Source organism: Mus caroli, unplaced genomic scaffold (genome assembly GCF_900094665.2).
Source record: "Mus caroli unplaced genomic scaffold, CAROLI_EIJ_v1.1 scaffold_14657_1, whole genome shotgun sequence".
NCBI classification, from domain to species: Eukaryota; Metazoa; Chordata; class Mammalia; order Rodentia; family Muridae; genus Mus; species Mus caroli.
The window spans coordinates 18,663-33,331 of NW_018390749.1; the positions used below are offsets into that span (position 1 = coordinate 18,663).

General features: G+C 41.0%; 1 protein-coding gene across 1 annotated transcript; it reads right to left on the bottom strand.

Moving 5' to 3' along the window:
- Positions 1-237: 237 nt before the first annotated feature.
- On the bottom strand, positions 238-13,095 carry LOC110288809 (neurotrophin receptor-interacting factor 2). Its single transcript, XM_021155058.2, has 5 exons — positions 13,001-13,095; positions 5,740-6,222; positions 3,540-3,628; positions 2,309-2,435; positions 238-1,973 (listed from the first exon to the last, which is right to left on the bottom strand). The coding sequence occupies exons 1-5, from the start codon at positions 13,032-13,034 to the stop codon at positions 454-456; spliced, it is 2,253 nt and encodes a 750-aa protein (XP_021010717.1). The 5' UTR covers positions 13,035-13,095; the 3' UTR covers positions 238-453.
- Positions 13,096-14,669: the final 1,574 nt, after the last annotated feature.

Genomic DNA, 14,669 nt, shown 5'->3' on the forward strand with positions numbered 1-14,669 from the left:
TCTGCAACCCTATAAATGGAACAACAATATGAACTAACCAGTACCCCCAGAGCTTGTGTCTCTAGCTGCATATCTTCTGCATGTCTTCTGTAGCAGAAGATGGTCTAGTTGGCCATCATTGGGAAGAGAGGCCCCTTGGTCTTGCAAACTTTATATGCCCCAATACAGGGGAATGCCAGGGTCAAGAAGTGGGAGTGGGTGGGTAGATGAGCAGGGTGGGGGGAGGGTATAGGGGACTTAGGGATAGCATTTGAAATGTAAATGAAGAAAATATCTAATAAAAATTAAACAAAAACAAAACCAACCTCCCTGCTGGTTTCACTGGCTGCCTGCTAGGTGGTTTCCTGTGCTGTCCTTAAGGTGTGGGGCTCTCCTTATCCAAAGCCTATCAGACTCAGTGACTGCATGGTACATCTCAATGCTGAAACCATAGTGCTCTGAAAGGCACAAAGGCTACAATTTAGGCTGCTTCTTGAACTTCTTTCTGTGTGTTTTCTGGTGCCCAATAAGGTTTGAGCTCTGTGTGAATGCCTTCCCACACTTGGTACACACATAAGGTCGCTCCCCAGTATGAATTCTCACATGCCTGGTGAGGTGGGAACTCTGACGGAAAGCTTTCCCACAGTGCTGACATTGGTAGGGCTTAGCTCCAGTATGAGTTCTCAGGTGCTGAGCAGCAGCTGAGCGGTCACTGAAAGTTCTCCCACACTCTGAACACTCAAATGGTCTCTCTCCACTGTGAATTCTAAGATGCTGCGTGAGGGAGGAGCTCTGAACAAATGCTTTCCCACAGGACATACACATATAAGGCCGCTCTCCTGTGTGGATCTTCTTATGGACAGAGAAATACCTAGCATTTCGGAACATTTTACCACATTCACTACATCGGCAAACTTGGCTCCCCTTGTGAATTTTTATAAAGGATATCTGCTGAGCATGCCGGCTGATGGCTTTCCTACAATTGTTGGCTCTCCTGAGCCTTCCCACATCAGAACCTCTATAGTAAGTTTTTATATAGGGACCACATTTTATGGAAGCATTGATTTTCCCGCCTTTTCCTCTTCCCGGGGTCTTTAGGTGTTGTTTTACATAGGGGACATGTTTTTCACAAGTGCTAAGTTCCCTGAGTCTTTCCCCTTTAGAACCCTTCCGGTGAGGTTTTACATGTTTCAAGTAATTATTGTTTCCTTGGATTTTGCCTTCTTTATAGCCTTTCTGGTGAATTTTTACATGTGTCAAGATGCTGTTGTCCCTGGCTCTTCCTGCCCTAGACCCTATCTGGTGATTTTGTACAGATGAACCTTGTAACATGGAATTGTTACTTTTCCCAGCTTTATGCCATTCAGGGCCTTTCTGGTGAATCTTTTGAGGTGCATCAGGTGCCATGGCATTGCTACTGTTCCTAAACCTACCCTCTTCAGAGCCAGTGGCTTTCTGGTAAAATTCTGCAGGCACAGTAAGTGTAATGGGATCTCCGCTGGTCTGAGTTTTTCCCTGCTCAGAACCCAATTGTTGGTTTTTTATAGAGGAGCCATGTGTCACAGGAGTGCTGCCACTCCTGTCTCGCCACTCCACAGAGTCCTTCTGCTGATTTCTTATGCGTAAACCTCCTGTCATGGAAATGGTGTTTGTCCTGCCTTTCCCCTTTCCAGTGCCCTTCTGCTTAACTTTTACATGCTTTCTAGGAAGAACTTCATTGAGTGAGCACTGGCTTTTGTCAATACGAGTTTGGTTCTGAGACTTGGAGCTTTCAGAGAGCTTCTGCTGAGGGTGGCCTTTTTCCTGTAGAAGCCCCACTTGATTTGATTCTATGGTGTGCCTTTCCTGGACCTCATCTTGTGAGATACTTTCAAAGACAGTAAACTGGGTACGATTCCTTGAGAGATCTTTTGAGTTTGGGTCATGAATTGGCTTTACCACAGGAATGGGAGAGTCTGGAATTAACTCTCTGTTTCCCAATGTGGGCTCCCACCCTGAAAGAAACCAAAAGATATGCATATTGCAGTTATAAGTGCCAGAGTGACAATATTAAGAAATAAGGTTATATCTTCTCAAAAGTCATATAGTCTAGGGAGTGACAAGCTGTGAAGCAGCAAAAGCAGGAGCTTTCTCATTTCCTCAGACAAACCAAACCTGAGGCTGCCTCTGTGCGCTCAAGGCTCCCTACCAATGCAGGGTCACAGTGTCAGATAAAGATCCTGGACAGAGCAAGAGACTCTCAACAGCACAGCCAGTTCTGACACTGGGTAGAGAAAAACTGAGAGATCTGGGGGACCCCATGGCTTTCTAATTGTAGGAATGGCCTTACCCACAGACACCAAGTTGCCCAAGGTCTCTAGCATCACATCATGATACTTGGTCCTTTGCATTGGACCTAGTAGCTGCCACTCCTCCTGACTGAAGTCTACAGCCAGATCCTGGAAAGTCACCGGCACCTGTAATGTTATAAAAGTTTGATGTTTGCCAATGTGGATAGAAGAAAGGCCACTGGGACATTCTACCACACATAGGGATTTCCTGTTTTGATAGTTTACTCAAAGACAATGACTTTTTTGTCCCCAAAAGAGATCCACAGGGTTCTTTTCCAAACTAAAGTCTGGGTCCCAAGCTGATAGGCAGAGTTCCTGATTGACAAAGAGCTACAAGTGCAATAAGCATGCTACATTGATCATACTAGAATCTGTATTAAGGCTGCATTGAAGGACAACATCCTTCAAAGGACCTTCTTCCTCTGGAAACAGCCTTGTCCTGTAGTGTAAAACCTACAATGTTAATGGACAGGTCTGACTTATGTATAATATTCACCTATGCCATGTCAGTTTCTTATGAGCGGCTAAGGATTCCGAAAGGAAGACTCTTCCATCTCACCACCTTGCCTGGATCTGGGAGGTATTTTGCCCAGATGCAGCAGATCCTACTTTAGAAGGAACAGAATACAGAGCAATGAGTCTGGGATCAGTTTCTTCCTATTCCCAGGTAGCAGCTCTGCCTGAAGTGTGGCCCACATTGCCCATTATAAGAGAGTCAACAATTCCAATCACATACCCGAGCCAATATAAACCACATGTAAGGAAAACAGCTATATACACACTAATATCCCAATACCATTATACATAATACACACTAATGCCATATGCACACCATTATCCTGGCTGACAGGGCTAATCCTATTGCATGCCCATCACCCAGTTCTGAGACTGATCTGAGCCTATGCTGTTTCATTCCTATTTCCCCAATTAAGTGTTTCCAGAGGACAAGGGCTCACTTATTCTAACTAGGGTACAATGTTGTCCTTACAAACTGCCTGTGATTCTTCTGGTTCTTATGTTGCCCAGTCTTGATTCTTGGACTCCTACTGTTTGCTTTCTCTATGCCCATCACAACATCAGCAGGGTTATCCCTTACACACTTAGGTCCAAGAACTCAGAAAGTTAAAATGGCCTATCTTCCGCGAAGCTTTGGCAAGGCTCAGTGTAGAAAGAACATCTTAGGGATGGTCCCTCAAAGGAAAATGTGACCAATGGAACACAATTGCTTACCTCAGGTGGTACAGTAACTGGTAAGGTGGCCACATCCTTCCTTTTCTCCTTTAGTTCATCAGTGGCTTCACTAGAACAGGCAAGCCAATCTGAAGAAGATGCCACATAAAGAGTTAATGAGGTGGTAGCCCTTAGACAGACAGAATCACTAGACCTACAACCCATGACCTACACATACCTATGTCCCTTGATGGTCTATGTTGACCTCTTCACAACAGTAACTAATTCCCACAACTGGATGGGCCCAGTGTGTTACTCTGCATGGACCACTTGGAGACTAATGTCTCTACTATAGAAACCTTTTATTGTCTCCCCATTCCAGCATCTGTCTCAGGATCTGGCTTCTGCAGCAATGGCCTTTTCCTTAGTGGTAAAGTGTGATTCTAGTCTCTAAGCCCTTATCATGCTTTTGTGGTTTCCCCTTTGTTGCCTTGGAGAAGAGAAGGATCTTCCCTTGGTCACAGAATGTGTTACCCATTTTGTGCTTCTGGTCATATTAAACATTCCTGGCCAGTATTAACAACCTTTCAAGGATTCTTTCAGGTCTAGCTTTCCTCATGTGTTTCCACATAGTCTATGGGTCTTTACCATGCTGATTCTACTTGAGCTAAGATGGGGACAAATGACATCAGCCAGCCAGCACCACCATACTATCCCTTCACCTTCATGGACTCTGGTAGACATGGGAGATGATACACTTTAAGAGCAAATGGCAGAGGCAGGCAAATTTCTGAGCTGGAGGCCAGCCTGGTCTACAGAATGAGTTCCAGGGCAGCCAGGGCTACACAGAGAAACCCTGTCTTGAAAAACGAAAATAACAAAACCAAAAAAAAATCAACCAAACAAAAAGAGCAAATGAAGCTTTTGCTGGAACATTTAAGAAAGAGAAATTCTGTGTTTGGAAGCCTTAAAGGCAATGAAGCCTGCTGAAGGCAGCCAAATGAGATGGATGAGGGGATCAGTTGAGGCTCTTACTGAAATCCTAGGTAGAGGTGTGCCTAGAGTTAGAACATCCTGGAACTCTTCCAGGTTTCCTTCTTCCTGGAGCTGTTTTTTTTTTTTTTTTTAAATAGCTTTTTTGGTGTTTGTAAGTACAGTGTATGTGCATGTGTGTTTGAGTGCATGCAGAAGCTAGATGATGTCTGGTGTCCTAATCCATCATTCTTTACTATGTCCATTTGAGACAGTGTCTCTTACTGAACTTGTAGCCAGGCTGGAGGTCAGGAAAGGCAAGTGACCTTCCTGTCTCTAACTACTATAATAGTGTGACTAGGCATGCATGACCATGCCCCATTTTTTTTTTTTAAATGTAGCTTCTGGAATGAGTTGAACTTCAGTTAACTGTCAGTTTATAAACTGCCTTACTCCCCAAATCCTAGCTACTAAAGCCAGAATGCTGTGTCACTCCTGGGTGATAGCCCCAGTCCATTTCTATTTTGAGACAGGATCATGATAAATTGTTCACACTGATGTTGAGCTCATTTGTAGCTCAGGCAGGCCTTGAACTGGTGACTTGACTTGGCCTTTTAAGTATCTTAGATTATAGGCCTACATCACCAGATCTGGTAAAATATATTAAGGTTTCAGGAACCAGAACTCTGGCATCAGCCTCACTGACTTAAAATGAGGATGTTAACAGGGCTATGTTCTTTCTGGATATAGGGAAGAACTCATTCTTTGTCCTTTCAACTACTACAGTCTACAAAAGATTATTGGCCAATGTTTCATTGAGACATCCATCCTGCTTCTTTTCTCACTGTTCTCATTACAGCAGGTTTCAGTTACAGAAGCAGCCTCCATAAACTCCACCTGTGCCCCGACCTCTTCACCACCTTTGTACTATCACACATGTATTCACTTGTCACATCACATCTTTTCAGTAGGCCTACAAGCTTAGTCAACTCTCAGATCCTCCCTCAGTTAGGACTTCATTCATAGCCCCTTCAAAGAACTGAAAGGATGGGTATGTGTCAGGAATCCCAACAGGATAAAAAAAGCTTCCACTGAAGCCCATGGAAGGTTTTTGTTTGGGTGAACAGGGCTGGATACCAAACACTTCCGGTTTTCATTAATTCTAACCTGGTAACATGGAGACGTTTGTGGTCTGGTATGGGAACATGCTCAGTCATCCCAGAACTCCTCATTCCCTCACAAAGCCCTCATAGAGATGTTTGTCACCTCACCCTTCCAGGACACTCACCATTGTCCTTAGACACTGAGGTCATATTCTCCAACAAAGCCACCACTGCTTTGCAGTCTTCTGGGTGCTGCGACTCTACCCATACCCGAAGCTTCTCAGGCAATGCATTCAGGAACTGCTCGAGCACCAGCAACTCTAGGATCTGCTTCTTTGAACGTGTATTGGGCTGCAGCCACTGGTGACACAGCTTACGAAGCTGGGACACAGACTTCTGGGGACCAGCTGACTCTTCATACTGGAAATGTCGGAACTTCTGTCGCGAAGCTTCAGTGTCAGTCAAATGCTTGCTTGGCTGTTGAGCTGGCTTGAGGTTACTTGGGTTCAAGTCTTCCCCACTTTCTGGATAGAGGGATTGAATCAGGGCATTCCGGGGACCAGCCATATCTTTGTTCAATGTAAGGACCTCAACAACCTTAATCTTCATCAGGGGACTCTCAGCAGGAAAGGAATTCATTTCAGGGTCCAAAGAATGCCCAGAGCATTCTAAAAGTCAAAAACAGAGCAAAAGCTAGGCAATGTGGCACATTCCTATAATCACTGTTCCTGGGAAACAGGGGCCAAGAGGGAATCACTCTTAAAAGTCTAGCCAGATCTACATATTGAATTATAAGCCAATTAGAGCCACGAAGACAGACTCATCTAAAAAACATACATAAAACCAGGCTGAGTATGTAGCTCAGTTTGTAGAGAATTACATAGCATATCCCCAGAAATTCATTAAAACCAGTCACTGTGCTGCATGCCTGTAACCCCAGCACATGGGAGACAGAGGCAAGAGGATCAGATGTTCAAGGTCAAGCCAGGCTACATGGTAAGGATAAGGCCAGCCTTAAATATGTGAGATATAGTTTCACTTACATGTTTTAAGAAACACAAATACTGTTTTATTAAGTACATAAGGAATGGGCTCATTCTTATATTAAAAAATATTATCATCAAGTTATATGCATTGCAGAGTTCATGTATGGATTTCCTCTTTCCATCCTTCTTTTATGTAGATTTTTATACTTGTCTTTTATTTTACACATCATTGGTTGTTTGCATTTTGTCTAAAAAATAAATAAAATTCATGCAGAATTTTTGTCCCTTTTCTTTTTGATTTTTCTTTCTTTGCCTAGGTCCTAGCCCTAAGGGATTGCATAATCACAGGTGTATCAATTAGGACCCACACTCTTTTGAGATAGGGCAGCCAACCCACAGTGGCCCTGAGCTCTATGTAGCAGAGGGGGACATTAAACTTTTGATGTTCTTCTTACCTCCTGAGCACAGAAGTTCATGACCACACCTGGTTTATGTGGTGCTAGGCATTCTAGTCAAGGCCTTATGCATGCTGGGCAAACACTTTGCCAACTGAGGTATATCTGCAGTCCCTTTTTGCTTTTTATTTGAAGACAAGTAATTGTCCAGACTGGCCTTGAACCTGCCTTAGCTTTCCAAGTAGCTGGGATTATTGGCCTATAACACCAAGGCTATTTGTTTTTTACTTTAATTTTTTTTTTTAACTTCTTCAGATGGATGTCTCCCTTTCATCACCCACAATGTTTGCTTCAAAGCTCTTAAAGTGTGGATGCTAGAGAATGATATCTATTTAAGAGAATCATGACATACAAATTTGATACAGATAGACAGACAGATGTTATACAAAGGTCCCAAAGAACAAACACATGAAAGAGGAAATATATTCTTGAACAAAAATCAACACACCATGAAAATATACTACTGGATTAGACTCTAGCACAGCAGTTCTCAACCTGTGAGTCATGACCCCTTTGGGGGTTGAATGACCCTTTTCCAGGGGTCAATAACAAAATTAGTTATGAGGTAGCAACAAAAATAATTTTATGGTTGGGGGTCACCATAAAACGAGGAACTGTTTTAAAGGGTCACAGAATTAGGAAGGTTGAGAACCACTGGTCTAGTCAAAATACATAGCCACTTTATAGATTCTGGACTCTCAAACAAATCTATAAATCTGAGCCTTCAGGTGTCTCTGTAACACTATCTGCCTCAAGATTTCCCTTACTCTTTCTAAGTTTGGACTCATACTGAAATTACCTTTGAAGATACACTCTTGTTTCTTGGGGTTTCTTCAGGTATTCATTCACTCTGTGATACCTTCTTACTAAGGGCCACGTAATTCAGTCATATTGCTAATTGGAATTTATAGAATAATTTGGTTTTTTTTAAGGCCCCTGACATTTCACTTTTCTTATTAACTGTAATCCTTTCTAATTATGTATTTTCTTATTCTCAAACAATGTAGGAGTTAAAGCTGATGATTTCCCCAGAGAATACACCCAAAGAGTTCTTGCCCATATGAGTCCTCTGATACAGAATCCAATGAGGACACCTACTGAAGCCTTCCACATTGTTGTACTCACAGGGATCCCTGCCAGGGGTTTCTTTAACGCTCAGTGGCTTCCTAATAGCAATTACATTCTTAAGACTATCCCTAGTACAACTGTGATAGCAAATAAGAGAGCTACATATGAAAGTGCTCCCGTATCATTCATATTCTCGTGGCTTTAGAGTTCCCAGATGCTATTTTTTAGTGTAAGAAATTTGTATTTTTGTGGGGTGGGGTTGGGACTCTAGTGCAAGTCATCTCAAGTTAAAACTAACTTACTTAGGTCAGACGTTGTTCCTGCTCCAATCATACTTTTGAGATTTTGTCCCTTAGAGGAGTTCTCAGATACTGAAAATTTCACAAAAGAGTACCATTCATGTTTTTACAGAGTAATATCCTGTTTTAGTCATCTAACAGTTAAGGTGGTCCAAGCTGAGCTAAAATTGGGCTTTCTCACACTAAACATATTTACTGTACACTTTTTTCATATCACCCCCACCCCCTAAAGATCTCAGAGAGAAAATTCATAAAAGATGAGAGAAAAATGTGTTCTTGAACAAAAACCATCAGTACTGGACTAGGCTCTATCCAAAATACATGATCACTCAAGAGTCTACACACTCAACAAATTGATAAGGCCCTCAGAATCTGTAGTGAAAGTCATTCATTTTCCACATGTATGTATTCTAACATTTTGTACAAGTAGTTCTTTCTTTCTCTACATGCTTGCACAAGCATGTGGATATCCTCAGGCTATACAAAGAGTATCTCTCTCTGGGAACTGCATGCACATAGTGTACAGAAAAACATACAGGCAAAACCTCATATACACAAAGGAAAAAATAAGCATTTTTGCAGGTTCTCCTGTGATTATGACTTATTCATCTACTAGTTATCTCTTTCTCTTTTATTTCTTGATAGGGTCTCACTATGCTACCTTGGTATTCTCTAATTCCTAAGAGATTAGCCTGCCTCTGCCTCTCAAGTGCTTTGATTTAAGGTATGTGCCACCATGCCAGGCCAGTAGTGTCTTTTATGCATTGCTTCTAATGATTAAGTCTAGTTAACTTTCAAGTATCCTACTTTAGGGATATACATGTGGCTGTACTTTTTAGACTAGAATACATGAGCACAACCTAATTTATTTTCCCATACTGCCTTCACAGGATCTTATTCAACTCAAAGCTTTCTTGAGGATAAATAACATTTGTCTTAGAATTTAACCATTTTCTCATAGTACCTCACCAACCACATTCTATGCTGTCATTCTAGCTGGAGAAGCTTGTAAGCTTAGTTGTGAGAAAGAATTTGAACTTTGGATTTAATCTCACTTTTGTGCATTAATAAGAGTCATTGCACACTACTGTTGGGACACTAGTGAAGATGTGTTTTTTTTCATTTAATAGTAATATATGATATTCCAAAATCTCCTCTTTTTATTTGCTACCTGAACCTCTTAAAGTTCAAACCAGCAATTGGCTCAGCAAACCTCCTTGGATGTGTCTTTGGTCCCTTTTCATCTATGATCTATTGACAGGATAAGTAGAGACTTGGTACAGTTTAAATCCAGCTTTCAAGGTAAATACTATTAGGTAGTTCTTTTCACGATTAGTGTAAAGTTTTACCTAACATTATGTCATTATGGAGAGAAAGAGAAAACCACAGTTCCACTCCTTAAAATAGTTTATGCCTTTAACACCTTTAAAATAAGTTATTTCCAAAAATTCTGCCTAAGTTTCCCTTGCAATACATGGCGGGGGATGTATGTAGCCCAGTGGCAGAGTGCTTGCACAGAACATACAAGGCTCTGGGATCAGTCTCCAGCACCACCAAGAGTGCTTGTAGTAAGCATACAGATTATGAACAACAGTCACAGGAAATCCCTTCAAGGCTTCCTTCACCCATAGGAATTCTCAGCAGCTTTTTGGTCCAGTTTAGCGAATTACTTATTTAGATCCACTGAGTCTACCTTTGAGTAAAACACTCTTTAATTCTCCCCAAACCTACTACAACTCTCTCATGGCAGGCACCATCATTTCAATTCTGAAGACTACTGGTGCCCACTTCCTTTCTCCATCTGTATCCTGCCACAGCTCTTACTTCACAAACCAACCAGAGTGAGCTGTGAAAAGCCATGTCACACCATTCCTCAACAATAAAAGTCAAACTTCCCCCATAGCTGATGTGGCCAGGTGCCTTCTGCTAACTTAACCTGCACATTCTTGTATTTTGTTTTCCTACTCCTAGCCTCAAAATTTTCCTATTTCCATCATATAGGAATGATTTTTCATTCATTAGAAAGCACTAGATGAATATTTACTTCATTCAGATGAATGTTGATGTAAAATTAAACATTATCACCAAAGATGGCAGCAGGTGGAGATCTGACAGGTGAACAGGGTAAGAAAGTGTTCTGATGCATAAAAACACAAAGAGAAGCATCCAGTGGCACACGGTGTGCTTTATAGACAAAATATAAATGAAAAAAAAAATTGAAGATAGCAATTACAGTGAAAACTACTACATCTTTTATGAATATTAACATAAAATACAACCTTACAGCAAGGCATTTCTTATATCTACTATGTTACCACTTTAATCACCTTGGAAGATTGGGGAATGGAAATAGGTATTTTCCTATTCATCATAAAGGAATGACTTTTCATTCATTAGAAAGCACTAGATGAATATTTACTCATTCAGATGAACGTTGATGCAAACCAAAACAGAATCTAATAGCATCATGTTCATCAAAACTTACACATTTTCCTACATACCAGGCAGATACCCACTCCCTACTTTCAGAAACATGTTTTTGATATGATGATGGAACTATGTTATTGTTCAAAGCAAAGAAAATATTAACAACACCCACAGTCTCATATGTTTGAATACTTGGTCCCAGTTGGCTGAATTACTTGGTGGGGTTACAAGTTGTGGCCTTGTTGGACAAGGTGTGTCCACTAAGGGTGTTTGCAAAGCTCATGCCAGCTCCAGTTAGCTCTCTCTCTGCCTTCTGCTTGTGAATCAGACGTAAACTCTCAGTTACTGCTGCAGTGCCATGCTACCCACTATGATGGTCATGGACTAGCCTGTTGAAACTGTAAGTAAACCCCCAATTACATAGACCCCCACAATTTGGAGTTTGCCTTGTTTAGTTTTGATTAGGCCCAGTATTTCCTCACTTTCCCTCTTCTGAAATGGAAATATATATTGTCATTGTATGTTAAGAGAATGTAACTTGCTTTTTGCATTTTAATGGGGTTACAGTTAAAGAGATTGCTTTGAGTCTCAGAAGACTTTGAACTTGTGAGTGCAGTGCCCTCAGAAGACAGAACAGGGCATCATGTAACTCCTGAGTTACAGATGGTTCTGAGCTGCCGTGTAACTACTAGGGTTCTGCAAGCATAGCCAATGCTCTAACCACTGAGCCATCTCTCCAGCCCCAAGGCTATGAACTTTTAAAATGTTGAGACTGTGAAAGGCTGTGTGGACTTTTGAAGTTGGACTGAATGCATTCTGCCATGGGTTTATGGGGACAGCAAGTAGAGTGTGGTGATTTGAATGAGAATGGCCCTCCAGGCTAATATATTTGAATGTCTGGTTCCCAGTTGGTGGAATTGTTTAGAAAAGATTAGGTATTGCCCTATTGGAGGAGCTATGTCACTGGGGTTGAGTTTTGAGGTTTCAAAAGTCCATGCCATTCCCAGTTAGCTTGAGCTCTTTAGCTGCTTCAGGCTTGTGAATCAGGAAGTAAGCTCTTAGCTACTGCCTCTGCACCATGCCTGCCTGCCTACTGACATGCTCCTCACCACGGTGGTTACCACTTACCCACTGAACTACACACAAACCCTCAATTAAACCTTTTTTCTTATATCTTGGTCATGTTATATCTTCACAGCAACAGAAAAGTAATTAAAACGTCAGTGTTGAGAGGATTTAGCAGCATGCAGGCTCATGTGAACAACCATGCAAGGATTAACCACAACAGGTAATAGCAACAGTTAAGTCCAAAAAATTTAATGTACATTCTAACATCTTTTCTCAACTAATCTAGGCAAACTGGTCTTTATCTGGAGGATTAAAAGACATCTAAGATTTCTTTGTTTTGTTTGTTTAAGATGGTTTCTCTGTGTAGTCCTGGCTGTCCTGGAACTTATTCTGTACACTAGCTGGCCTTAAACTTATAGCTGTTTCCCAAGTGCGGGGATTAAAGGTGTGTGCTACCACTACCTGGCTAAGATTATTTTTTTAAACTACAAGAGGTATAGAAATGTATTAAAGTTCATTTATATACAATAAAATGTGTCACATTATGGCATGCACCTAGAAAGGGAAAAAAAATCAACAAAGCACAAGAAGATGCTTATAAATAGAACAATAACAAGAATGGTTAAAAACGCTTCAGTTCACAAAAGTATTCAGACAATATGCCTATATGCTTAAAAACAACAACAACAAAAAACTTAGAAGAGAAATAAAAACAGGAGCTAGTGTGGTGGCACACATTTGTAATTCCAGAACTTCTAAGACAGTGAGATGATCAGGAATTCATATCCTTAGTTAATTAATAGGTTGGAGGCCAGCCTTTACTAATAACTTATCTCAAAACAAAACAAAATCCCCAACACAAACCCTAGCACCACTATACACAAACTCTAAATACCATAACCCCACCCCTAAATAAAGACTGACACTGGGGATATTAGTTCAAGTAGCATGTCTGCTTTGCTTATCATGTGAAAGGCCCTGGGCTTAATCACTAGCATCATGAAAAAAATGACTGCAGACTGGAAAATAACTTATACTTACTACAACAAGCTACCCGGGTTCTCATACTGCTTAGAAGACATTAGTCTTAGAATAACCAGAAGATTCATCCATTTTGGACACTCCCATATGCCTGGCTCTTACCTGGAAGAGTATCTTGAGGAATTTCTCTCTGCATTGGCCAGCAGTCTTCTACTTCTAACTGAGGTATCACATTTGGCTTGGAAAAGTGATGTTCTGCTCAATGGAAAAGAGACAGGGCATGGAGGTCTGCTTAGAGAAAATGCTGTCCCGCTGCAACATTCTATTCCCTCCTTCCCCCATGTTGTGACATGATGACTTCAGGTCTTGGGCAGTGACAACTACATGTCCATTCCTTTTGTTGGGTTTCATGAGTTTCCTTGACAACAAACATGCCATAAAGTAAAGAATGGAGGTTGGTCAACTGGGGGACATTCTGGGAAAGGTTTTGCTTCCCTGCTAAATTTGACAGTTGAGAAAGAACTAGTCAGGACTATCAACTTTTGTTTCTGCTTAAACATAGACACAAAGCTTGGAGCCACAGCTATGAAACAACTAGAGAGGACAGAAGACTTCCTAAGAACCACAAAGAAATCACAATTTTTGATGATACTCCTGAGCTGCTGGATACTGATATCTCATATGTTCGATGTGCCATAAAAATTGTAGGCAACTGTCACTACAGCTACAAACATCCCTTATTGGCTCTACCCAGTATTCAGGGATCCTTATGTATTGCTTGGATGAAACTTCTGCAGTCATACTGAAAAGCTGCCTTTTTCCTCTCTACCAAGCTCTACACTCCCTTAACGCTTCTCCTCTAGTTCCTCTAGCCTAAGCCCAAGCACAAACAGTTTGGACGTACTACACATTCAGAGTTGGACTCTACTCAATGATACCTTGGTCAAGGAAGAAATAAAGAAAGAAATTAAAGACTTTTTAGAGTTTAATGAAAATAAAGCCACAACATACCCAAACTTATGGGACACAATGAAAGCATTTCTAAGAGGAAAACTCATAGCCTCCAAGAAGAAACTAGAGAGAGCATACACTATGTCATGTCTGACAGCACACCTAGAAGCTCTAGAACTAAAGGAAGCAAATTCACCCAAGAGGAGTAGACAGCAGGAAATAGTCAAACTTAAGGCTGAAATCAACCAAGTGAAAACAAAAAGAACTATTCAAAGAATCAACCAAACCAGGAGCTGATTCTTTGAGAAAATCAACAAGATAGATAAACCCTTAACAAGACTAATTAGAGGGCACAGGGACAGTATCCTAATTAACAAAATCAGAAATGAAAAGGGAGACATAACAACAGATCCTGAGGAAATCCAAAACTTCATCATATCCTACTACAAAAGGCTATACTCAACAAAACTAGAAAAGCTGGATGAAATGGACAACTTCCTAGACAGATACCAGGTACCAAAGTTAAATCAGGATCAGGTTAACGATCTTAACAGTGACATTTCCCCTAAAGAAATAGAGGCAGTCATTAATAGTCTCCCAACCAAAAGTAGCCCAGGACCAGATGTTTAGTGCAGAGTTCTATCAGACCTTCAAAGAAGATCTAATTCTAACTCTCCTCAAACTATTCCACAAAATAGAAACAGAAGGTACTCTACCCAATTCATTCTATGAAGCCACAATTACTCTGATACCTAAACCACATAAAGATCCAACAAAGAAAAAGAACTTCAGACCAATTTCCCTTATGAATATCGATGCAAAAATATTCAATAAAATTCTTGCAAATCGAATCCAAGAACACATCAAAACAATCATCCTC